Source organism: Phoca vitulina, unplaced genomic scaffold, assembly GCF_004348235.1.
Source record: "Phoca vitulina isolate PV1807 unplaced genomic scaffold, GSC_HSeal_1.0 scaffold8, whole genome shotgun sequence".
In the NCBI taxonomy this organism is placed as follows: domain Eukaryota; kingdom Metazoa; phylum Chordata; class Mammalia; order Carnivora; family Phocidae; genus Phoca; species Phoca vitulina.
This window is the reverse complement of record NW_022589711.1, coordinates 23,181,274-23,206,423: the sequence shown is the minus strand read 5'-3', so window position 1 is coordinate 23,206,423 and position 25,150 is coordinate 23,181,274. Positions and strand designations below refer to the sequence as shown.

Below are 25,150 nucleotides of genomic sequence, written 5' to 3'. Positions count from 1 at the left end.
CCGCCCCGCCCCGCCCCCAGGCACCGCCCCGCCCCGCCCCCAGGCACCGCCCCGCCCGCTCGCGGCCGCGCGCAACAGGCCGAGCCGGGTGAGTGGAGCGGTGTCCGCCCGCCGTCCCGCGCCGCCGCTGGCGGGGTCATGAGCGCCCTCCCGGCGCCAGAGCGCGGGTGCGGGTGGGGCCTAGGGGGAGACCTGAGAGCCGAGCCCCGGGGAGCCTCGCGGACACGGGCTGGCGGGCGCTGGTGCTTTCGGGACCGGCGACGCGCGCTGACGCGCTCCGTGATTCCGGGGACCCGGGCAGGGAGGACACGCCGGGTCTGTTGCTGCCTGGATGGAGAGGTAGGGTCACGAGTGACCTGGGCACCAAGAGTGGCCCCCGTGAGCCGCCGGTGGCCTGGACACTGGGACGAGCGCTCGGAAAGTTTGGAGGCTCGGTAGGGAGGGTGACGCTCGCCCCGGCCGGGGAGCGCGGCCTCCACGTGGGCTGTGCTTCTGGCGTCAGGTCGGGCCTAGGAGACAGGCTTCACGGTTGGGGAACCTGCAGCCCGGGCTGTGGCCAGGGCAGCTGCGGCCCTCTTGTCCCGCCCTGACTTTAAAATTCCAGCTGCCGCTTGCCGGGCACTGAGCAAGTGTGACTAGCCTGGCAGCCTGGCAGTGGGTCGTCCAACAGGTTAGGAAGGCCAGGTTGTTCACTGTGTTTTCAGGAAGCAGGGGCCTGGGAGTCCCAGGATGTGATTAGTCCACTAATTAGCTGAAAATTCGGCGCCAGGCCATTGATTTCACTGGACTCGCGTTTGAGTGGAGGAGCCTGATTTTCCCAGCCTCTGCCACAGTCTCGTGGGTGGATGGCTTTGCCTCTCTGGCCTCATCCTTTGTAACGTCGTGGGTCACCAAAATACATGAATGTGGTATAATCCATTTTCTCTTTAGAATACAACTAAGAAGATAACTGCCGATCACAGCTTTAGGTCACCAGGAGAACCACTTTTCCCTCTGGATAAACATTTCTGTTGGGCAAAAAAAAAAAGAAATGTTTTAGGTCAGCCTAGGCGACCTCCTTACAGGTAATATTTCTATCCTGGATGTGCATTTAATTGAGCAGAATTTGACTATCATTCTCTATGCGAATGGATCTAAAATTCCTGTGGAGAATTTACTAGGTTAATGCGGTTTTCTAGGCCTCAGCTACCAATAGGCTTGATCTGGGGCCCAGGTGTGCATGTGAACAAGTGTTCTTGGTGACTCCCCTTTAGAACTCTGCTCTGAAGATTATAAAGACACACCTCCCGCCCCTGGGTGGCAGTAACCACTGAGGGCTGATGTGCCATTCAACTGACGGTGCGGTTGACTACCTAAGCTACAACGACCATCAGAATAAGCCCCACTGAATAAACTTTGTTTTCCCCCAACGCTGTTTTGTGTAAGGGTTTGAGGATTTTTCTCTAAAATTATATACAAAACATGAAAAAGGAAACTTCAGCGAACGTTTCTTGGGGACCCATGTGTCATGTTCTGTGCTAGGCTCTGGGAATGTGCAGATACCTGTTGCTGTGTTGACTTCTTGTCAGTAAATATTACCAAGGAAAGAAGGTTAGGACATTTAAAAACATAAAGGCTCTGTCTGTATGTATTGGCTGTGGAATGATTGGTTATCAGTATTGATTTTATTGTCGAGTTCATTCTTTAAAGTTGTTTAGATTAGTTTTTCTATGGATGGCTAGTACAATATGAACTGAGTTGATTTAATCTTTTTATACTTTAATGTTTATAATCAACTCAGATTGGAAACATTTGTTTTTATTTTAAAAATTGAAATATAATTGATATATAACAGTTTCAGGTATATAACATTTGCTATTTGTGTACATTAAGTGATACGAATTGCTTTTTTTTTTTTTTAAGATTTTTATTTATTTGAGAGAGAGAGTGAGCAGAGAGGAGAGAGCACAAGTCAGGGGAGGAGCCGAGGGAGAAGGAGGAGCAGACTCCCCATGGAGCAGGGAGCCCGATATGGGACTGGATCCCAGGACCCCGGGATCAGGACCTGAGCTGAAGGCTGCTGCTTAACGGACTGAGCCACGCAGGCACTCCCCAATTGCTTTTTTAAACTTTTTTTTTTTTTCTGTAGCTTTATAAAAATATTTACTCAACTTCTGTTTGGGTGGTCTGTGAGGTTTATGGTCAGGCTTATATTGGCTTTACTTTTCTAGATAAAGGTTTTTTTCTTGTTTAATTACTATATTTTTGAGATTCTAAGATAGGCTTTTTTACTTTTTCTGAAATTGTGATGCATCTTAAGATTTTTACATGTTTAATGTGGTAGGGTATGTCATCTCTTCTCCCCTCCACCCCCAAAAGCTGTTAAAAAGAATGGTTGTCTTATAATACGGTAGTGTGAAAATCAGAGAAATAGTATATTTACCCAGTAACCTCTAAGCCAGTTTCCAATTAACTGAGCCTCAAATAATTTCAATATGAACGTAGAGAAACAAGAAATGATGTAACTTTTGGCAGTATAAGTAATGAAATTTATATTCTAACAAAAGCATTTGTTATGCAGTGCTGGGTTTATTTTATTAGTGATTGTAGATGGAAAAATGCTTTTAAGTGATTTTATTTTTGGCTTACGTATTTTGTGCACTTTGTTTAACCACACTTCCTGGTGAATGTGCTCATACTGTATTTATAAATTGTGCTTAAAGAAAAGCCTTTCATTGGCATCTTCCTGCTGTCCACATCCCTTAAATAAATTTTAAACTGACCAGTTGTGAGAGATAAGAGATGTATGGCTTAATATGAAATTACTTTTTCATTATAGGGTACCTTAATGATACAAACCCTCTGAACCAATTTAACACTTTTTAAAAATTGGGAGCAATGTGTTGGGGGTCTCTAAGACCATCCCTAGGTTCAGTGATTTGCTGGGACTCACAGCTCATTTATTATAACAATAGACTAGGTGCTTAATTGGCCCAGCAACTAGTTGTGACAGTACGTGTGAAATGTTGCCAACCAGGGAAGCTCATCAGACACTTCAGAACTCAGGGTTTTTACTGGGGGCTGACCACGTAGGCATCCTCTGCCTGGCACCAAGCCCCATCCAAAATTCCAGACTCCCAGAAGGAAAACAGGTGTTCATTATAAACCACAGTGCACAAAAAATTTAGGCACAGTGAGTCACTCTTCTCCGTTAAAGGTGGTGGGAATGCTCCTGAAATCTAAGTTCTCAGACAATAGCCATACACGGGGCCTTTCGAAGGATAGGCCTCTCTGCACTAGCTGTGCTCTTTACTGAATCTCTTCATATCTCCTTGTTTCTACACCGCATCTGGGTTCCAAGTATTGGCAATACTTTGTCTGAAGCCTTGATTCTTTAGTTGAGTTCCAAGTATTGGCAATACTTTACTGAAGCCTTGATTCTTTAGTTGAGAAATCAAACTGGTCTGGGAAACTTAAGAGGAATAGGGAACATTTTCAGAAAATGTGACTTATGGATGACATATCCTAAAACACCGAAATTTTTCTTTTTTTCCTAAGCTTAAGCCCTTACTCCTCCGATGCAAGCTTTTGGTGTCGATTTGTATTCGTTTTCCACCTTAGTCCTGTGTTTTCCTATCAAAGGCACTTGATCTGAGCTGTTCATGGGTACAAAGTTTAGAAGCTAAAATGAGGCCACTAGAGTTGTATATTTTGATGTTTCCACTTCCTAAATTGTTCAATTTACATTTGGGTTGCATTCATTTATAAATTAGTTGTTGCAGTGTGTAACACGTATTCCAGGGTACTTTCTTGCCAGGCCAGACCACTAATTCTACTTAGTCCACTGTGTAGCTGAAATACACCTTAGTTATAATAACAAAAGAGCAGAAAACCGTGTTCTTACAGTCCTGCTAGCCCTACAAAACAAAGTTAGTTACTGGACTCTGGGACAAATAGGTTTTTATAAGCATAATGGTTCTTGGCCTTTTTTGGGGGGCCAGGGACTCCTTTAAGAATCGAGTGAGAGCAATGTGCCTATCCCCCAAATCTATAGATATACATACACTTTGCAATAGAATCTTGCAGTTTCTGGAAATTCATGTAATTTGAAATATCATTCTTGAGCCCCAGGTGAAGGACAGCTGCATTGTAAGTGTGGCAGTAGTATGGTTTGGGGGCAGTTCTGAGAGAGGCTCAGCGATGCTGGGGAGTGTTGCTCCTCAGATGTGGGCCCGGGACCAGCAGCAGCATTGTTACCTGGGAGCTTGTTAGAAATGCAGAATCTCAGCCCTGCCTCAGATCTAGATGCTCCGGTGATGGGCGTGCGTGTTAAGGTTGGGGGGAGTGCTGTGTCTGAGGTTCCTGATGTTGGTATTTTATTGTATTTTATTTTAGTTTAAAAGTTAAAGCTTTTTAAAGATGGCGTATAATTATCTTTAGCTTTTACTTTGCAGCCTCTTTTTTTTTTAAATGGGGGCGGGAGTTTCCGATAAAGTAGCTATTTTCAGGAGTAAGCTGCGAATCAAAAGTGAGGAGGTTCAGGTGGTAAGGAAGAGACTTGGGAGCAGGCAGCTTCTCGCTCCAGCCACCGGGTGCCCAGGGCACGTTGGCCGCCTTCCTGCACAGCCCGTGGGGGCGGTGCTGTGCCCAGGAGCACTGGTGGTGGGCCCCTGTTGGTAGTTCTGGAGGCGAGTGTTTGTAACTCAGGAGTACATCTAATTAGGTTTGGGACCTGGTGCTGACTGACGCCAAATTCAGGATTTTCGACTTCCGCGTCAATGGCCACCAGCTAAAACTGTGACCAGGAACTGCCACGATCGCAGAACCATTCATTTGGGATCATTATACCTCCTAATAAACAAACAATGAATTTCACGACTTAGTGCTTATGTACAAGAAAAACAAGCTTTCCTTTAGATGGATATGTAATCTGAGTGGTGGTTGAGGCTGAATCCTATCTTGGAAGATGTGGTGTTGGCTGGAGGCTCGGTCACATCCTGAAGGAGATGGCATTGACTTCCGAGTTCTCCTGAAGGGCTACTGGCCTCGCACGCTGTGTGTGCGTGATCTGCTGACGCGAACACTGGCACTCCTGGTAAACCTAATCCCGTGTGTGCTTCGTTCTCCGGTAGGTCCGCTTCCTCACGGAGGACAGAAGGATGCCGAAGAAAGCAAAGCCCACGGGGACGGGGAAGGAAGAGGGATCTGCTCCCTGTAAGCAGCTGAAGATGGAGGCAACTGGCGGACCCTCCTCCGCTTTGAATTTTGAAAGCCCCGGTGATCTCTTTGAAAGCTTAATCTCGCCCATGAAGACAGAGACTTTTTTCAGGGAATTCTGGGAGAAGCAGCCCCTTCTCCTTCAGAGAGATGACCCTGCAGTGGCCACATATTACCAGTCCCTGTTCAGGCTGTCAGATCTGAAGAGTCTCTGCAGCCGGGGTATGTACTATGGAAGAGACGTAAATGTCTGCCGCTGTGTCAACGGGAAAAAGAAGGTTTTAAATAAAGATGGCAAGGTGCACTTCCTTCAGCTGAGAAAAGATTTTGACCAGAAAAGGGCAACAATTCAGTTTCACCAACCTCAGAGATTTAAGGTAACAGGTTCTCCCCATGACAGAATCATTTTATGGGTTAAAGTGCTAACGTTTGGCCACAGGTCAGCTCAGGGATGAACCTGTGATGATTAGCGTCCTGCCAGTTTGAGAGGAGGTACCACCTGTTTGCTCTTTAAATGCATCCCAGATTAGGAGATCCTGTGTTATCTGTTGGCTAAACTGTTAGGATCGCCCAACAACTCCGGGGGACGTGATCATCGCACTGCAAAAACTATATTGCAAGTTTATAAATTAACATTAAACCTCCAGGAGCATGTTCTGTGGGGTGGTTTATGTTTTGGTGTATGGTAGACCTTTCTATTTGGTTTGTCCTGTCATTATAATTTAAGGCATGATAGCGTCAGGGTGATCATTTTCTTCTTGAGGTTGCTTCCCTTTACTACTTACAACGAGCTAAGTAGAGGCTTCAGAGCTGTGACCAGATCAAGTACCAGATGCATGTTTAAGAAAGAGACTTTACCCTCATTAACAGCCGCCAGGTAGCTTTGAGGGTGTGGGTCCTGGAACTACTCCCAGGGAGGCAGTCATAGGTAGAAGATAGTTTTGATTTGCAAGTCTGGGAGAGTGGCTCACTTTTTATTTATTCTATATCAGTGCTTAACATTCAAGAAATAATTAGCCTCCTCTCTGTTCAGTTTCTGCTTCATAAATGCAATCTTAGCCAATCTGCTTTTGTAGAGGTTTGAGATCTTTACATGACAGGTGGCCCAGAACAAATGAGGGTCTGTTCTCAGTTCAGAAATCCCCTTTCATGACCCATGGCTGAACCAAAATGGCAGCATGGGAGGAGGAGCAGGAGAGCGGTCCATGAGGTTCCATGGTGAGGATTCTGGCTGTGTGATGGCTCCTGGGACTTTGTCATCAGTTATCAGTAACGTTTCCAATGGCTGAACTCTGTTGCTTTGGTAGAGCCCATTGGCCAAATTTTCCTCTCTTGTCTAAAGGATCTTGAACCTGTTTGTGCTCTGGATAAAGTTAAGTACTCTTAGATGTTTCAGTATAAGTCCTGATTCCAGATAGTCCATCTCATGCAGTCATAAGAAGTTGAAATGTTTCTGGAATGCCAACCTTTTGGCCCAACACCCAAAAAGAATTTATAAATAACTTGCCAGACCAAGTCATGATTTGAATTCAGGAAATATGGACACCATGGTCTTCTCTCTGAGCTAGTCCTTGACTCTTTCTTGGCTAGAAGCAGCACTTTTTTAAAAAGCAGGTTTTAGACACCTAATAACTATGAACATAAAAGGTCAATGAAGTTGATTATATGTAATTTGGTCACAAACCAGTAGAAAGTTATTATTTGGCATATGTGTGGTGTCCTTAGTGGCTGTCATTTCTGTCCTTAGCTAGGGAAAATCATCCTGGGCTTTTCCCTGTTCATCTCTTAAGTCCTGCACATTTCTCCTCTCTTTTTCCTTTGCCCTGTTGACTCAGCTCTTTGGCCAGGTTTACGAAAGTGGGAAGGATGAGCTTTCTCGGTCTAAACTCAGCTCCCTGGCTAGACTGGGATGCACCCTGCTTTTTCTCTTTCCACCACTTGAGAGACCTATAGGAGTTCACCCTCTTACAGTGGATGCTTCTAAATAGTTTATTATGAGGAGGTTTAGTGTTGTATGTGTGTTTAGGAATGTGCATATTATTATCAGGATAGAAAAAGTCGAGAGGCAGTTCATCACTGGCTAGGTTGAGAGAGTAGACAGTGCCTTGTTTATTGGGTTTCAGAATGTGCACAAGTTCTTATTCTAGTTGGTCGGGAAGTGAATAAGGAGGTAATCAGGGAACCCTAAGTTGTTCCCTACCTTCTTTGGATAATCCATGTCAAAGGTCTGGGTGAGTTTACCAAATACACGTGTTCACTTTTGAACCTTCTTTTTTTTATTATTTATTTATTTATTAGAGAGAGAACACGAGCAGGGAGAGGGGCAGAGGAAGAGGGAGAAGCAGGCTCCCCACTGAGCAAGGAGCCAGATCCCAGGAGCCTGAGATCATGCCCTGAGCCGAAGTCAGACGCTTAACCTACTGAGCCACCCAGGCGCCCCACTTTGGAATCTTCTAACAGACATTCGAAATAGGGCATTCATTGTGGTCTCTATTTTACATGTGAAAAAAATGAGTTCAGAGCTATGGACCTTTTCCATAGCTGCTAAGTAAGGACTTCTGACTCCAAATCTGAGGCATTTTCCTGCCATACTTTTAAAGATGTTAATTGAAATGTAGCAGGGCTTTGGCATGTTTGTTTTTGCCTTTCTTTAGTAAAGGTGTACCCATGGGCTTCTGGTCCCAGAAGCAGTTGCATTCAGTTTTGATTTTTATGGGTAGGTCAGTGGAGAGAGGAGGTTGTACCCACTGAGGAAGAGGCTTCCACCTTCCCTTTTCACTGCTCTGGGGTCCTCCTTGGCATCTCCAGACATAGCTGGGAATCCTGACCTAAAGAAGACAGGTCGTAAGAGCCTTGTTTGTGCCTAAGTCGGTGTTGGTGAAGCCATAACACTTGTATCCTGCCTTGCAACTTAAGTAAGTTCGCAGATAAGTTGTTTTATCAGTCTTAGTGGGGGAGTCCTCGTTTTACAAATAAAGATGCTAAAGTCATTTAGTTTGTAACTACAACTTGGATTGAGGTGGTTTGACTTCCTATCTCTTTCTACTAGGCTATACTTGGCAGATTGAGAAGCTAAATGTCCAGGAGAAATGGAAAAATTGTGCAATTGATTGACCCAGATGCTTGAGCTGGGAACCATAGTCACCCATATGGTCCTGAGATGCCTCTCAGGCCGTCAGAAGGAGAAGCCCTGGTTTTCTAATGGTTCCAGTTACGGTATAGATGTAATTACAGTGCTCGCTTCGGCAGCACATATACTAGATGTAATTACAGAGCCAGGTCCTGCTGGCCCTTCCCTGGTATAAATTAGGTGCTTTGAGAGCTCTCTTAACTCTTTGGAGCTATTCAGAAGCCATTAAATTATTCTTCCTCTGTTAAGTAGAACCCTTGATCTATAAATAGAGTAGCCCAGTCGTCTTCCTAAAGATGTCTCCCAAAGCTTTTTTCATACTGACCTCTTTCCCACTTGGTACTTTTAATACTGTAGATCCTTTTTCAGTCAAATGGTAGGATTGACTCTCAAGCTGTGGTCATTGGTTGACTCACCAAATTTTTAAAAATGCATTTGAGTGTCTTGTGTGTGCCGGGCACCATACATTCATACTTGAGACTGAATGTCTTCAGTATCCATTAGTGTCCTCGTAGGGGATTTGTGATTTCTTTAAGATGATTCCTAAAGGGGCAGTATAGGGCCACGGCTAAAGGCACAAGCCAGGCTGCCTGGATTTCAGTCCTGGCTCTGTCGTATATTAGCTGTGTGTTCTCGTGCTTCAGTGTCCTCATCTGTGAACCAGACATTATGGTCTTGCTCCCCTTACCGGACAGGGTTGTTGGGAGGGTTATAGAACCAGTATACGTAAAGCACTTAGAGACAGGGCCTGGCGGAGAAGAAGTGCTAATATCCGCCTGGCCTAATTGCTACCTCCCCTCTCCTTATCCACTTGGGAAAATCATTCATATTCTCTCTCTCTCTCTCTCTCATGAACTACTGTAGAACTCTCCCTGCACACACACCTACACCCCCATCCCTGCAAAAAAACCCTTGTTCTTTAACAAGTCTTTCCCACTTTAGTAGGGTGAACCAGGCACTAACTGCCCAGCCAAAGCCAGGAGGCTTTTAATCCCCTTCCCCTCCCACACCCTGTCCTAGTTGGTCCCTCACAGCCCGTGGCGCTTCCAGGGTGCATCTCTGCCTCTCCTTCTCCCCCACCACCCTGCTCATCTCCCGCCTGGGCTGCTGCCTTAGTAGCTCCCGACTGATGTCTCTTGCTTTTCTCCAGGCCACTCTCCACACAGTAACCAGAGTGAGCTGTCAGAAATGTACATTAGATCGTGTCATTGCCCTGCTTAAAATCCTGTGTGACTCCTGATTGCCTGCCTTGCTAATTTCTCGGTTTTCTGTAGTGTTCTGCACTAGGATGGAAGATTCTTGAGGGCAGAGGTGTTGGCTCTTTAACTGCTGAATTCTTGGGTATCTGGAACATAAGAGCTGTGCAGTAAAGACTGGCTAAGTGAATAAGAACATGTTCTTCCTCTTGTTTCTGACATATTTTTCACCTCTTCTCCCACCTTCCTTCCTTCCTTTCTTTTTAAGGATGAGCTTTGGAGGATCCAGGAGAAGCTAGAATGCTACTTTGGCTCCTTGGTTGGCTCGAATGTATACATAACCCCTGCAGGATCCCAGGGCCTCCCACCCCATTATGACGACGTGGAGGTAAGAGGAAGAACATTGTTCTGCTCGGGTAAGGAGTCACTGCGAGCCTGGTTAGATGTCGGTTCAGTTCAGCTCTCTGCGCTTCTTGCCGTGTGGTCCCGGAGATCTTGACCTCACCCAGATGTGGGGTCAGGTGAATCCTGCCAAACTGGTTTCCTGCTCATTCTCAAAGGGGAGAGATGCTTTCTAACTTTACTAATATAAAGAGCTACACATTCCTATGAAACAGGTATTTATTGAATTTGTCTACAGAAAAGCGTGATTGGCTTTTTCTCTAATTTCACAATGTATGAGTTTTAGTAAAGTGAGGTCACAAGTAATCCTTACATCTGCTTTCATTTCATCCTCTTTTTGGAGCTGCCAAAAATAGATAATTTTTTCCATTTGTGAAAATCTTGGGGCGGCTTGAATGAAGGTCATGGTCTCACTTCGGCACTGGCACCTTGACAAGTGTTGCTTCACTCTCGTGTGGCTGCCGAACAAGTTCATTCTCCGTCATGGGTAGTCCATCGTTTTCTTTTTATGCTAATGCAACGGTATGAACACAGAGTTATTAGTAAAAAGCCCCTTCTTGCCCCTTTGAAAGCAATTTCATACCAATACATTTCCCAAAAGTTTTTGTTTTTGCTGTTATAATATTTTATTTTATTATTATTATTTTTTTAAAGACTTTATTTATTTGAGAGAGAGAGAATGAGAGAGAGCACATGAGAGCAGGGAGGGTCAGAGGGAGAAGCAGACTCCCTGCCGAGCAGGGAGCCCGATGCGGGACTCGATCCAGGGACTCCAGGATCATGACCTGAGCCGAAGGCGGTTGCTTAACCAACTGAACCACCCAGGCGCCCTGCTGTTATAATATTTTAAACAGAGCTTTAAAATATCTTTGGCTGAATGAAGAATAAAGAACCTGAAGTTTTCCTCTCTGCCAAGGATGATACTCAGGATTTTAGACCCTGAGGAATATCTGAAACTTGGCTTTTCCATCAGAGATTATGGGCTCTCAGCTGTCTGATAGAAAATTTAAAGGGAGGAGAGGTGGGGATATAAAGAACCCAGTGAGGCTTTATTACAGTGAAGAGAATGAATATCCTTCCAGTATCAGGGTTCATGATTACCTGTTTTTAAAAGTGAAAACCAGCAGTGGCAACTTTTAAGTATAGAGTGAAATGCCTCACTAGTCTCTCATTTTTATTTTTTATCTGAAATTTGTAATCCATCTAAGCCTTTGCAGGGCTAATCCTCTAGCAGCCCTGGGCCTCGTGAGTTGTCAGGAAGCTCGCTGACACTCCTGGGCCCTGTGGCTTCCGTAGGTCTTCATCCTGCAGCTGGAAGGAGAGAAACACTGGCGTCTCTACCACCCCACTGTGCCCCTGGCCCGGGAGTACAGCGTGGAGTCCGAGGACAGGATTGGGAGGCCGGCGCTCGAGTTCACACTGAAGGTACGGGACTTCCATCATGGCCGCTGCTTCTGACACAGGGTCCGGTCTGGGGTTTAGTGTGTGTGCGGGGGTCCCCGTGGGAGGAAATGCAAGAGCGTGGGCTCGGGCTGGCTCTCGCTCGCTAGCACGTGCAGCTTCTAAAGGAGACTTGGTGTTTGTACTGTAGAACTGAGCTGAGGAGACGTTAAGTTCATTTTCCAAACAAGTTGTCTCCAAATGTAATCCAAGTTCAACAGAAATGGATTGTGATTTCGTTGACCACCGACTTCTCTAGAGTAGAAGTGGAAAGTTCGGCCCTGGGCAGCTTCACCAAATCTAAGCCAGCTGTCGGGACCGGGCTGTAGCTTGCCTAGGCAGAGCACAGCCAGGGACCCCTTAGTTTTTTTGTTGGGAAAATTCTAGCATGACCCACTTTCCTCCTGACTGTACAATAGACTTTCTCTGCACTCCCCTTCCTTACCCCTGTGTATAGTCACCAAAAGAATAGTAATCCTCTTTTGGATATAGTAATTAAGGGCTCTTCCTCCAGGAAGCCAGGTGGCTTGAGCATGGTGACTGGTTGGCTGGCCCCCTGCTATAGAGAGTCTGTCTTTGAGCAGTTAGCCTGGATTGACCACAGCCAATCCCTAGCAGGTGAGATTGCTGAGAAAAAAATCGTAGAGGGATAAGAATAGGTCCATAATTCAACTTTATATGTTGAATTAAGATATAACAGCTCAAATCATTCTAAAAATTCTACCAACCTGATATACTTGCATATAGTTATTATTTTTGAGTTTCTTGTGTCTTGAACTTAATAATTAGTTATAATTACTCAATACTTTATGGCCCTTTCTTGATTTTAAAAACTTTGCCTGGCTTGCCTGTGACTGGGAGAAACAATCTCCCTTTTTATGATGTGTGTTTATATTACAGGGGATTTAAATAGATACAATAAAGGTACCCTTCATTTTTTTTTTTAAGTTCTTGGTCAGCAGTCAACAAACTATGACCCATGGGCCAAAAATATGTCCTGCTACCTGTTTTGGTAAATCACGTTTACTGGAACACAGCCACAGTCCATTCCTTTTGCTGTCTAGTGCTGCGTTCACATCACACCCGCAGAGTTGGCTGGTTGCCACAGAGACCACGTGGCCCACGAGCCACAACTATTTACTGTGGAGCCCTTCAGGGAGAGAGTTCACCAACCCTCACTCTTGGTGAAACATGTTTAATAGTCTCTTGGTTGATTATTTTTAGGCCAAAGACTAAGCTGTCCATGGTCTCTGAGGCCAGGGCTGAGTTACCTAGCCTGACAGCTGGCTACTTGCCGTGCCCAAGAACGTTGAGCTTTCTTGGTCTTCAGGTGCAGGTGGTGTGGGTTCTGCGAGGTGGTGCTGGGAGCCTGGGAGGAGATGGGGTGATACCCATTAATCACACCCATCCTGTCTCAGTTCATTAAGAGCAGCCCTGAGTCTCCCGGGAGGAGAAGGACAAGCGTTGTGTACCGTGGGTTTTTTCCCAAGTTGCACGTCTGTATGCTTGTGGGTTTTAAATCGGTGAAGCTCTTCAAATGAAATCTCGCGTAAATGCCCAGTGTATGAAACAGACAAGCTGAGTCACTCTGGGTGGGGTGGGCATAAAGGCCACAGTGAGGGTCACCAAACCCGAGGTCTTGGGATGAAGACCCCTCCTGCAGTGGGAACACCACTCTGGTTTGGGGATCTGACACACCTGGGTTTGAATTCAGCTGCTGTCCCTTAAGAGCTGTGCATTCTTGGGCAAGTTATTTATCTCAGTCTCAGTTTCTCCTTTACTGCAAGGGAGATCATAATATTTACCTTGTAGTTTGTAAGAATTGAAAAATATGTTTTTGATGCCTCCTTTGCAGTGAAACTCCTTGGAAGAGATGGCTCTATGTCAATATATTTATTGCTGCTTATCAAATTCCCACAAATTCAGTGGTTTAAACAACACAGATTTATTAACTTATAGTTCTGCAGTTCAGCAGTCCAAAAGGGATTTGGTTTCACTTGGCTGAAATCAGGTGTTGGCAAGACTGAGTTCCTTCCAGGGGCTCTAGGGGAAAATCAATTTCCATGCTTTTTCCAGCTTCCAGAGGCCTCCTGCGTTCCTTGGCTCACGGCCCTTCCTCCATCTGCCAAGCCAGCAACGTAGAGCCTAGTCTTTCTCCCGCTGCCATCTCTATGGTTCTCTCTTGCCGTACCCTCTTCCCACTTTTAAGGATCCTTGTAATTACATTGTCCCTGCCTGGATAATCTGGACTAATTTCCCTGTCAGCGCCTTAATTGGCCTTGTCCGTGTGCCCTAAATATTTATAGGTGCCTGGGGTTAGGACGTAGATGTCTTCGGGGACCCAGTCACCGGTCTTCTCTCCTGCTCGTGGGCACTCCTCCCCACAGGCTTTCCTCCTCACCATTCCTCCAGAACCATTCTCCCCAAGGTTACTGGGCAATCCATGTTGTCAAGTACAGTGCTGACCTTCAAGTCCGCATCTCAGCAGCCCCCCTGTCAGCCTCGTTGGACACAGTGGGTCGCTCCTGCCTTCTGCACTGGGCTTCCAGGATGCCTCCCTCTCTTCTCTTTCCCACCTACTGGCTGTTCTTCCTCATCCTCCTTTGCTGTTTTGTCCTCAGTCTTTGTGTCTCTGAAAGTTAGGGTGCCAGGGATTATTTCCTGGACCTCTTTCCTCAATCCACACCCACTCCCATGGTTTTAAATTTCCTCTAGACTGACCTACTTTCAGTGCTGTGTTCAGTCTCTAGCCCACATCTTTAAACTCTAGACTTATATCCAGCTGCCTATTTAATGTCTCCACTAAAAGGGTAAAAGGTATTGCCAATTTAATATTCTGCAAAGCAAACTCCCATTTCCCACCCTGTCCCCAGCCTCCTTCCCTGTAAATGCCTCACCATTTTCCTGTTTGTTCAGGACAAAACCCTTGGATATGGATCTATACAAAAGCCTCCTATTTGGTATCCCCATCACAGACTTTTCTGACGTAATGATGATCATGATCCTTTTGCGATCCATTGAACCCTTTGCCCAGACCTCCAGTGGTTTTCTTTTAAATCCAAAATAAAAGCCAAAGTCCTTAAAACAGCCCAGAAGGCCCTGTAATCTGGCCCCTCTGCTGCCTTCTCACTTCATCTCCCATCATTTCCACCCTCACTACTCTCCTGCCACATTGACCAATGCTTTTCAAAGGTGCCAAGCACATTTTCAACCTCAGGACCTTTGTACTGCTCTTCCCTCTACCTGGAACCCTTTCTGCCCAGGTAGTCCCGTGGCTGGCTTGCTCATTTCCTAAAGTCTCAACTGAAATGTCATTGTAGCGGAGTGAGGTTTCAGTGCCCATCCTGGATAAAAATGGCACCTCTTACCCCAGGCACACCCTGCCCTCCACATCACCTTATGCATCATTCCTCTCCTTCTGCTTCTTTTGCTTTCACTGCATTTACCACCACTTGACCTTATTTATTTACTGCTTTATTTTATCTGCCTTGCTCCAATAGAATGTTTTTATGGTATCCGTTGTCTCTTCTTTCTTCTCAAATGTTTGCTCTTTGTCTCAAATGAACTACAAAAGGGCAGACCTTGTTTTGTTCAATGCTCTATGCCCAGTGCCTACCTAGCATGGTGCCTGGCGTGGGAGGAGGATGGAGATTGGTTAATCAAATGTTTGTGGTATGAATAAATGAAGGAATGAAGGTCTCATTCAGAGGGGTGGCACAGAGACATTCAGCAAGTGATAGCTATGATTGTGAATAAAGCATTTGCTTGAGGTAGTAATTTCCCTGTCAGTTTGGTGTCATTCAGGGTGAATGAGCCACCAAGATCACTCTTATGAATATATTTAATTGTATATTGTTTCTTGCTTTAAGGAAAATCTTAACATTAAGAAAAGGTTGGGTTTTTTTGTTTTTTTTTTTTAATCTGCTATTTCTTGAGCTGCCCCTCGAGGGCCCACCCTCTTAACCAGTGAGCCAGACTGCTTCCCGTGGTTGCAGTTTTTTGGGTTTTTCATCTGGGTGGGATTAGGGAGGATGTAGCTTCAGGAATGATTTATGAAGGATACTTCTGTCCCCTGGCTTGGGTGAGACCTGGAACAGGGTAGAGGAGGTTCACCTGCCCAGGAGAATGACTGATCTCCAGTTACATCTAGTTTTTAGGTTCAAGTGAAGGGTTAAATGGTTTTTCATCTGTTCATCCAAACATTCATTGAGCCTCTGTTGTACACCTGATGCCTTGGTAGTTTGGGCTCTGGGGAGTACATGATGGACCTTGACCCTGCCTGGAAGAGCTCACCAATCTGCTGGTGGAAGGGGGGGAGGGGCAGGTAGAAGAGTAATTACAGTACAACCATGTGCCCGTCACGGCTCCAAGAGCTCTGGAGATAGCATCTCCTTTAATCGTGAAAATAAGTCTGAATTTTGGGCCATTGCCTCCGTTTTACCGGTGAAAGAACTGAGGCTTCAGGGAGGGTTCAGTAATTTCCTGGGGTCACTAGCCAGTAAGTGGCAATGTCTCTTTGACTCTAAAGCTCCTACTGTTCACCACTGCCCCATTTGAAGGGTGGAGAGGGAGGGTGCAGGCTCCCCAGGGTGTCACCTGGATTGGGGCGGGACAGTTTCAGGGGCACCTGCTCTCAGCTTGTGAATAAAGAAAGTGACTTCAGGTACTGAAACCCTCTCCAAGATTGGGGTTCACAGTGACAGGCTCACAGGCATGGTGAAGGTAGACTAGTGGGACCCCGGGAGCCCAGCATACAGACCACCTCAGGAATCACGAAGTAGAAGGTTTCTAGAATGGAAAACTGAAACTCAGAGCCTATTTTTGTCTCTTTAAGACATAGAGGACTGAGAAGACATCCTCCTTATTAACTCCCTTCTCCCATTTTTTTTCCTTTCTTTAGCCAGGTGATGTCCTGTACTTTCCCAGAGGGACCATTCATCAAGCGGACACTCCTCCAGGGCTGGCCCACTCTACTCACGTGACCATCAGCACCTACCAGAACAAGTAAACACTCTCCTCCCAGCCTTGCATCCCAGGGAAGCTCAAGCTGTGTCCCATGGCAACCGTATGCAGAAGGGAATGAGGGAGTTGCCCTGCTGTCCTGCTTATCCAACCTCAGAGGTTTCATTCAGGCGCCCTTGCTAACTTCCGGTTCCTTTAGAGTCCTATCCATGCTGTTGGCCCATCTGGGGTTCCTCCTGCGAATGTCATGAACCTGACTGTATAGAAAATGGGAGTTGCCCAGTGAGGGCTCCATAGTTTGGGAAGAAAGAACCACAGCTGTGGTGGTGTGTTATTGACGCCTGGCTGGAATTGCAGTCTCTCTCTTTTTAACATTTTTTTATTGCAGTAAAATATTTATAACATAGAATATGCCACCTTAACCATTTTTAACTGTACAGTTTGGTGACATTAATTATGTTCACACTGTTGTGCAACCGTCACCACTGTCTGTCCCAGCACATTTTCGTCACCCCGCACAGAAACTCTGTGTCCATTGAAACCTCCGGATCTCTTGTAAGGTTTCCACTGTTCATACAAGTTCATGAAATGGAGTAGGAAAGCAAGTCTGGAACAGTGAGACCTAAAAGCACATGTGCTGAAAACCGTTCTGATTAAAACTGTGTTCCATTTTGGTGCGTGGCGCCTCCCAGGCCCCGGGCGGCAGCGGCCTCCCTGTGGGTCCCTAACAACGGCGACCTTGCTAGCCCCGGGCGCGTTCAGACTGCCAGTCGTCGATGCCCGGCAGCTTGTGGGCACCAGAGCCTGTGTGGTGGCTGGGAATGTGGGCCTGGGACTGAACTCGCACCCTGGATCTGGGGGTAGGAGGGAAGACAGATCGGGGAGTAGCAGTGGGATAACTTCCATCGTGGGTTTGTAGAGGAGACTCCTGAGGAGCGCGGAGGAATGCGCTGAGCCAAGCTGGGGCGTCAGGGAAGGCTTCAGAAATGACTTGACACCCAGGCTGAGTGAGTCTTAAAGGGTGAGTAAGCAGAGTGGGTCAGACGGTCAGACTGGGGGAGGCATTCCAGCCCCAGTGGACAGCAGGGCCCCTCCTACGTTCAGAGCCATAACTTGCAAACAAGTTGGTAAGCATGACTTCTGCTTCCTCATCTGGCGTTTCTGGGTGAAATGAGCCCCTGTGTTTAAGAGGCTGACCAGAGGAACTAGCTGGAGCCTGGCCTACAGTTAGGGTAGTCCTTGCCCACAAGCAGACCAGAGCTTGTATTATCCTTCCTTTATGAAAAATGCTCTTCTTACGGTGGCTAGGCAGATTCCTTGCATAGCCACGGGGAGGCTGGAACCAGAAGTTCCCAGTGGGTGCCGAGCAGCTCTGGGCCTTGGCAGCCAGTTTGGCCCCGTGGGTGTCCACGTAGCTTCTGGTATCCTGCTGTTAATGTGACTCAGCTCTTTCCCTTTCTGGGATTCTCTGTCTTTTGCATTCATTTAATGCCCCCAACTGGTTTTCTAGTAAGTGGTTTTTCATGCACTTATTTTCCTTCCTCACCTTCTGTTTACTCGTAACATTGACTCATCCATAAGCTGTCGTCAGTTACTCGTCTGACCTCCCTTTTTCTCACTAGACCTAATAGCTTCTACTTCTGCTAAACTCTTTCCCAATCCCAAGAGTGATGATCTGGTGGGCTGCCCCTGGGTCCCACCCGTGCCTTCTCTGGTCAGCTGGGGAGGGGGACGGGCGCCGTGATTGCGGAGCCTCGGGTCAGACTCTGACCTGTGCTCTCTTTGGTGGTGCTGGAGCTAGAAGGGGACAAATTGGAACTCAGGAACCATTGCTCCCAGAGCTGTCCCTGTGCCGCGGGCCTGGTACCCTGGAAGGCACTGGCAGGGTGAGGATTTGGGGCCTTTTCCTAGCACCTGTCAGGGGGACGTTGTTGGGAACGTCTGGGATCTGGGTGTGGGACAGCAGCAGGTTGATTTGGCTGTTTTACCAAAGTGAACCCCTCAAGAAATACTAATCTCAAAGTTTGGTCTAAGATCCATTCTGACCCTAACCAGAACACAGAGCTTGGTTTAACTGCAGTGCCATCTCCCCATGAGCTACTGCCGCACGATTTCACCCAGGACCCTGCAAAAGAAGAGCTTATTTTTGTGCTGGTAAAAGAGCTCCAGGAGAAGGTTCATTCAATCAGGTTGGGTGTAACATTAAGTTGCAAAGTATGCGACCAAATGCACGACCAAATGCAGACGTCTTAGGGAAAGTGTCGCTCATGTGACTTTTGTCTTTGGGCACTTTTTCGGAAGGGAAGCATAAGAGTGTTAATTTTGCTTACTGAGTGAGAAGCAAAAGTCATACTGTGAATTCCCATTTTTGCACATAGCCAGCAATTTGAAATCTGCTGGTGACACTGGGGGAAATTATAAACAGCTAGAAATATTTAAAGAGAGCAACCCCACAGAGCGTTTCTTACAGTGGCACACATTTAGGAGCGAGCCGATTGTAAATGCCCCAGACAAAGTACAGGTAATTGAACACCGATGCTCATCCCTAGACATTATTTTTGGCCACTGGATTCTACCCTTCTAAGCACTGCTAGAGTTTTAACAAGTTGCAAATCGATTGTTTTGAAATTGTTGATGTTGGGTATTTCACTGAGGAAGAGTGCCCCTCTTTATAAGGGAAAAAGGAAAATGTAATGTGTAACAGTTCAGATAATTACACAGTCCAGGGATTTTACTGTTACCCTAAATGTATTTCTTTTTGAAATTTGAACATGAACTATTTTTTTAGGTCCTGTGATTGTTAAAATTTCCTACAGAGCTCCTCTCATAGACACTTGTGTTACAATTGAAAACATTAAAAATAAATTGGGCCCTTGAACTTCCCACTTTACACCTGTATAGGATTGTGTGGTATCTTTTAAGAGAAGTCGTGAATAAAGCCTAGCCTCCTACCTTTTACCTTTCCACGTGAGTGTCTGGGAAAGGGGAGGGGAGAAGCAGTGTGATTGATGAAGGCCTTCAAGTTTCTTCGTGCTGAGTAATGTCACAATAATGGAACTCACAGTGCTTGGGGAGTTGGAATGTAGTTTGTAGCTTCTGGGTTTACTAAGTAATCAGTGTTTTATGTAGATTCTGTGGGTGTTCACGGTTTTCTTTCTTGGTGCGTGTTCCAGTTCGTGGGGAGATTTCCTTTTGGACACTATTTCGGGGCTTGTATTTGACACTGCAAAGGAAGATCTGGAGTTCCGGACTGGCATACCCCGGCAGCTGCTCCTGGTAAGGAGTAAAGGCTTGGGGATCTGGGGGGTCGGGGCGGGGGGTCAGTGGCAGCCCAGGCCAGCGGAAGCTGTGGCCTGCCTCCTGGGCAACCCCAGGATCCTTCTTCCCACCAGTCAAGCCCAGCTCCTGGGCTACATGCAGCGCTGCATGCTTTGCAGGGGAACGTGGCGCTGCACGGTCCGTGGGCCCCCAAGAGCCAAGGCTGTTGCGCAGGCAGCCCCTCTTTCCGCACGGCGAAGGCAGGGTGGGAACGCTGGCTAAGGAAGTGGCTGAGTCACTGAGGCACGTGGCCCGGAGAGCCGCAGATTCGGCCACCGGCTTACGCAGGAGAGACCCGCTGGAGATGCTGGCTGGTGATGCTCCGCGTACTGCTCTGGACACCAGGACCTGCGCGGGCAGTCCTGCTGGAGTTCGGGCCAGGACTCACTTCGGGGTTTCCAGCAGGTGGACGCCACGGCTGTTGCGACGAGAAGGTTAAGTGGCTTTCTGAGGACCCTTGCCGACCGGCTGGAGGGCACCAAAGAGCTGCTTTCAGCTGACATGAAGAAGGATTTTGTTATGAACAGACTCCCCCCTTACTATATGGGAGACCAAGCTGAGCTTTCGACGCCAGGTGGGATATTTTGAGGCTTTCCTGGATGGGCTCCTCTTTGCGCAGATGGAAAGAAAGAAGCATTTTAGAATTAAGGTGGACCTAGATCTATCTTTAGCATGTTATGTTTGGATGAGACATGCTGTAGCTTTAGGGATCCTGCATCTCATAAGTCTTGCAAAGAACTTGCGTCCCACTTGATGGGGAGAAAGAACCCTGTGATTGTGGGTGAGAAATATGTGTATGAGCACTCTGGTATTCTCCATCTTCAGGAAGTTCTAAGAACTTGAACACAAGGTTGTCACTAACCTGCCCCGAGTCCCAGGTGACTATTTTGTGACCGGTTTAGGCTGCAAATGACCTAACACTTGGATAGTTGGTGATAGCAGACCATCAGTACAACACTCCTGCAGTGGGACAAATGAATTTAGGACTTGTTGCAACAGGGAAGACCACACTGCTGGGAGTTGCGGGTGATCTAAGTAAAGAGTGTTGGAAGGATTCAGGCTTGAGTTAGGTGATTTTTCAGGAGGGTTAAGAAAGCAGGGCTTTGTTCTGGGATGGCCGCTGTCAGAAAATGAGTGTGATTGGGTCTCCTGTAGGCAGGAGGAGTGAAATGAGGCTGAGGTTGCAATTAGTAAGGCAGGGGCAGCTGCTCAGATCAGCAGGATAGGGACGTTTGGTCATTTTTGAGGTTTGGATAGTGTTCTGGCTTTTGCCTGAGTTCTGACATGCTGTTGCAGTGGCCTTGTTTTCGCCTTGCCCTCTCACAGAGTGGCCTGCTGGAATGTTGGTGTTCTGTGGAATCGTGTTCAACAGGAGACGCCGAGACACGGCTGTGGGTACCAGGCCAGCTCTGCGGCTGCCTTTCTCCTTCTCTGTGGGGTTGAGAGGATTATTTTTACTAACGTTTATAAAAGCCTTCTTTCTCATGGTTGAGACCCACTGAAATAAGACAATCTATAAGGTCGCCTTTAACATTGATTCTGCTTATAATTTTAGTATCATCTTTGGGGGAAGTTTGGAATTTGTTTTTGCACCTATTCAAAATAGCAAATTTTTACCAGCATGTATTTCAGTCTTTAGTAGAACAGTTTTCAGAGTATCAGCTTATGGCACAGAATATCTTACCTGAACCCTTCTTTGTCTTAGCCATTAGAGTCCATAACGCTATGTTCCCTCAAGACTCTTTCTTCAACCAGATGACCCTCTCAGGCCAGTCTGTTTTTAGTGGCTACTTTTTTACGAAGTTAAATCCAACTTGGAAAATACTTTTTTTTTTTTTTTCTGTGAGCTTTATTAGGTGGCTTTCATGACACTACACTTGACCTACATGGATGGAATAAGTTGCTAGGATTACAGAACTAGTCGTTGGTGAGATGGTGCGGTTTGAACTCAGGTAGTCGTACTTCTGGGCTCCCCACGTAGAGCAAGCGGCAGACGGAGGCTGGAACCTGGGCAGCGAGTGTTGTGTGCAGGGTGCACGGCGGCACTGTCTGTCGGGACCGCCGCTCTGCTTCCGGGGCATGGTTTAGATCTAGCAGAGGTACCTACCAGCATCTCTTGTCACTTACCTGTTACACGTCTACACTGTAAGAATGAGCTCCGTAAGGATGTAAACTATACTTCAGTATCATCATAAATATGGGGTAAGTCAGTACTTGAGTTGGAGGGCACCCCACATTTGGATTCACCGCACACAAGTCTGAGCCTGGGATTCCTCTACTGAAGGCTGGCTTTCTCTCTCTGGGTCTTCTAGGTGGACGGTTACCAAGGTTGGACAGCACAGTGAGACTGCAGTTTAAAGACCACACCGTCCTCACAGTAGGGCCGGATCAGGATCAATCTGTGAGTATCCAGAGAGGAGGAGGTTTCCTCTCCTCTCAGGACATTTCCATCACAGGCCTCAGGTTATCAAACTAACAGATGGCCCCTAACTTTCCAAACCCTTTGGGCATCCATCTGTTCTCCTTAGTGCCCTGACTTTACCTCAGAGGGTGCCCAGATCTCACTATGCCAAAGATGCCTGCCTATTGGGCATTTGAGGCTGGCCCTCCTCCCCACAGATCCCTCCTTCATTTCCTTCATGTGGTGATGGACGCCTGGTCTCTGCCTCCTGGTTCAGGCCATACTGCTCTTGCTCAGACAACTGCAGACCCTTCCTTGTTCACACACCTCCCTCACGCACTCTCCCATCCTGCACCTTGCCCAGTCGGTCATTACATGTGGTTTTGTTGATGTTCTTCTAGATCATGCAGAAGAAAATTTATATTATATAACCTTGCCACCTGGCCCCATGGTTTACTGATCCTAGACTCAATGGAAAACTTTTAGAAATTATAAATTCCCAGGCTTCATTTGGTCTGGGTTAGAGCTTCTGTATTTATTACCAAAGCTCCCTGTACAATCCTAAGGACCTTGGGAACTATTCCGTGCCCTGTGACTTCACCTTCTTCCTCCTAGTCAGCTATCTTGGGAGGTGCTCCATGAATGAGTAGAGGGGCTGTGAGTTGGGGGCAGCTAGATGTGTCCATAACCAGACTGTCACAGCCATTGGGGCCAGACCTGGGGAGGACTGGTTTATAATATATGTAGAAAACCTCAAAAGTACACACTCTCTTGTATTCGTCTCTCAAAAAAAAAAAAAAAAAAAAAAAATCCTAGTAACCCTTATCTAAGAGGTGACAAGGACTGAGGTTCTGGTCACTGTAGGATGGATGGACAGGGAAGTAGACTATCTGAGAGGCTACTGTAATTGGGAGTTTTTATAGATCCTACAGCTGGTATTTCTCAAGAAGTAATACTCCGTGGTGTTCACAAATTGCCAGCTTATAACTGGGAAATGTCATATATGGATATAAAAAAAAGTGCTGGCTGGATTAAATGAAACTTGAATGTTTCATTGATAAGTTGATAGGTTAAGTGGTTGCTTTTTCATTAAGCCACATTTCTGATGATGCTCTATGAGCTACACTCTGTTTTATCTTTAAAAAAAAAAAAAAAGTGCCTATTTGCTATATACAAATAGTAATTTGAGGAATATAGTTTGTGTATATCTATCCTAACTTTGTGCCAAAAAGATTCTTGGTGTTAAATTTTGTTATTGGAGAACCCTCCTTGTATTGACCTCCTCGATATTGTGTTGTTGACAGCTTAACTCTTACCTTTTTTTAAGGATGAAACTCAGGAAAAGATGGTTTACATCTATCATTCCTTAAAGAATAGGAGAGAGACACACATGATGGGAAATGAGGAAACAGAGGTCTGTTCCAACCTAAAATATCTTTACTCTGATTTGGTGATGGCTGGGAAGAATGTGTTACCTTTGATTTATGGGTGATGCGCTTTCTTATGACTGCAGCGTGGGCTTAACATTTCACACAACTGACAGAGCCCTTGCACGGGGATGATTAAGTCAGTCAGACAGTTCTGTGATATACGTACACATACACCAGCTTTAAAAGATACGAGCTGGGACCATGTAGCCTTGTAGGAAATGTGTAATGTCATAAATATGAAGTATTTCAAACGACTAATTTCTTAGGATATAAAGTAGGAGACCTTTCGTGAAGTCTAAGTTTTTATATGGGAATTGGCAGATTCTATACGTTATCTAGTTGTAAGGCTATCAGAAATACTGAGAACTATAGAACTATACAAGTTATGAAAATACCACTTTAATATTTTTTATCTGACTAGTGTATCCTTTTCCAGTCCCATGGACTTCGCTTTCCTTTATCACATATGGATGCACTGAAGCAAATTTGGGGTCACTCAGCTATTTCTGTCAAGGACCTGAAACTGACTACAGATGAGGAGAAGGAAAACCTGGTGTTATCCCTCTGGACAGAATGCCTAATCCAGGTAGTCTAGGGCCTGTCCAGAATCAAGGGTGTACCGTCTCAGACACGTGCGCAAAGAAGAGCAACGATGTATGTGCTGCTTCTGTCGACTGGGAAGGGCCCTACAACAGCCTTCCTTACCTTCACGGAAGAAGGGGGTCTCAGAAAGTAACCAAACCGTACTTTGGACAAACTCATTTAATCCAGTGTGGTAGAAAAGGCACAACTCCAATAAATGGATCATTGAAATTTAAAGGTCGCTACTTGGCTTTGTCTTTGTTCTTTGGAAGAAACTTCTTTAAAGAGCCTTATTGGCTCTACAAAAATCTTTTAAACAATTAACACAAAAAAAATTTAAATTGTTTTTTTACAATGAAAATATATACCTCCGTGTATACACAGCCCCCTCCCCCGATTAAAATAAAGTTACCCGGATAACGTAAGTTTCATTAAATACTGCCACACTAATGAGAGGCGCTCCCATCTTACAGATGCTGCTTCAAGGATGACAAAGAGCCTGAGACGACTGAAGGAAAAAAAATCAGTATTTACATGGAAAGACCAAGTCTCCATAAAAAAATGCTCAAAATATTGGGTCTTTGTGCTTAAACAATTCACTGTTATTTTACATTCTAAAGTGCGTAAAGGTTGATAATTCAAAAATATCACTGGAGTATTTAATCTTTCTATATAAAAATAGAGCAGACAGTTTTCTGCTTTCTGGTAAAAGTTGGCGACGAAGGAAACAGTTGTCTCAAGTTTAAAACCAACTCAGGAGGGAAAAATACTTAAGAATTGTATAATTTTTAAAGGTGGTACTGATTACCTGATATCCTACCTGATTTTGCTTAAAAATGGAAATAAAAACTGAGTTTTCAGCCATTTCATTAAGTAAAATGGTATAGTCAAAAAGGCTCAAATACTACTTGGTTTTAACTTAAACATTTGAAATTTCCCTTTACTTCAGACAAAGAAAAATTTGACTGAACTCCTTGAGGGCAGATCAGGCAAAATATAGGGTGAGGTGTCAGCACCAGGACAGGTGACCACCGATTAGAGTCTTGTCACGCGGGAGAGAGTAAGGATGGTCACGAGTTATTTGTGCTTTTTT

General features: G+C 45.8%; 1 protein-coding gene across 7 annotated transcripts; it reads left to right on the top strand.

Annotated features, from left to right (window-relative positions):
- The first annotated feature begins 61 nt into the window (after nt 1–61).
- RIOX2 (ribosomal oxygenase 2) lies at nt 62–24,082 on the top strand. Of its 7 annotated transcripts, XM_032406387.1 has the most exons (11): nt 266–339; nt 931–1,064; nt 5,112–5,573; nt 9,791–9,910; nt 11,221–11,349; nt 16,265–16,368; nt 19,500–19,602; nt 20,047–20,218; nt 21,957–22,045; nt 23,373–23,459; nt 23,912–24,082. In XM_032406387.1, the coding sequence occupies exons 3-11, from the start codon at nt 5,139–5,141 to the stop codon at nt 24,068–24,070; spliced, it is 1,398 nt and encodes a 465-aa protein (XP_032262278.1). In that variant the 5' UTR covers nt 266–339; nt 931–1,064; nt 5,112–5,138; the 3' UTR covers nt 24,071–24,082. The 7 variants fall into 7 exon arrangements, with proteins under 7 accessions (XP_032262279.1, XP_032262274.1, XP_032262273.1 ...); XM_032406388.1 differs by lacking the exons at nt 266–339; nt 931–1,064 and adding an exon at nt 62–88; XM_032406383.1 differs by lacking the exon at nt 931–1,064 and having other exon boundaries at nt 96–339; nt 20,050–20,218.
- Nucleotides 24,083–25,150: the final 1,068 nt, after the last annotated feature.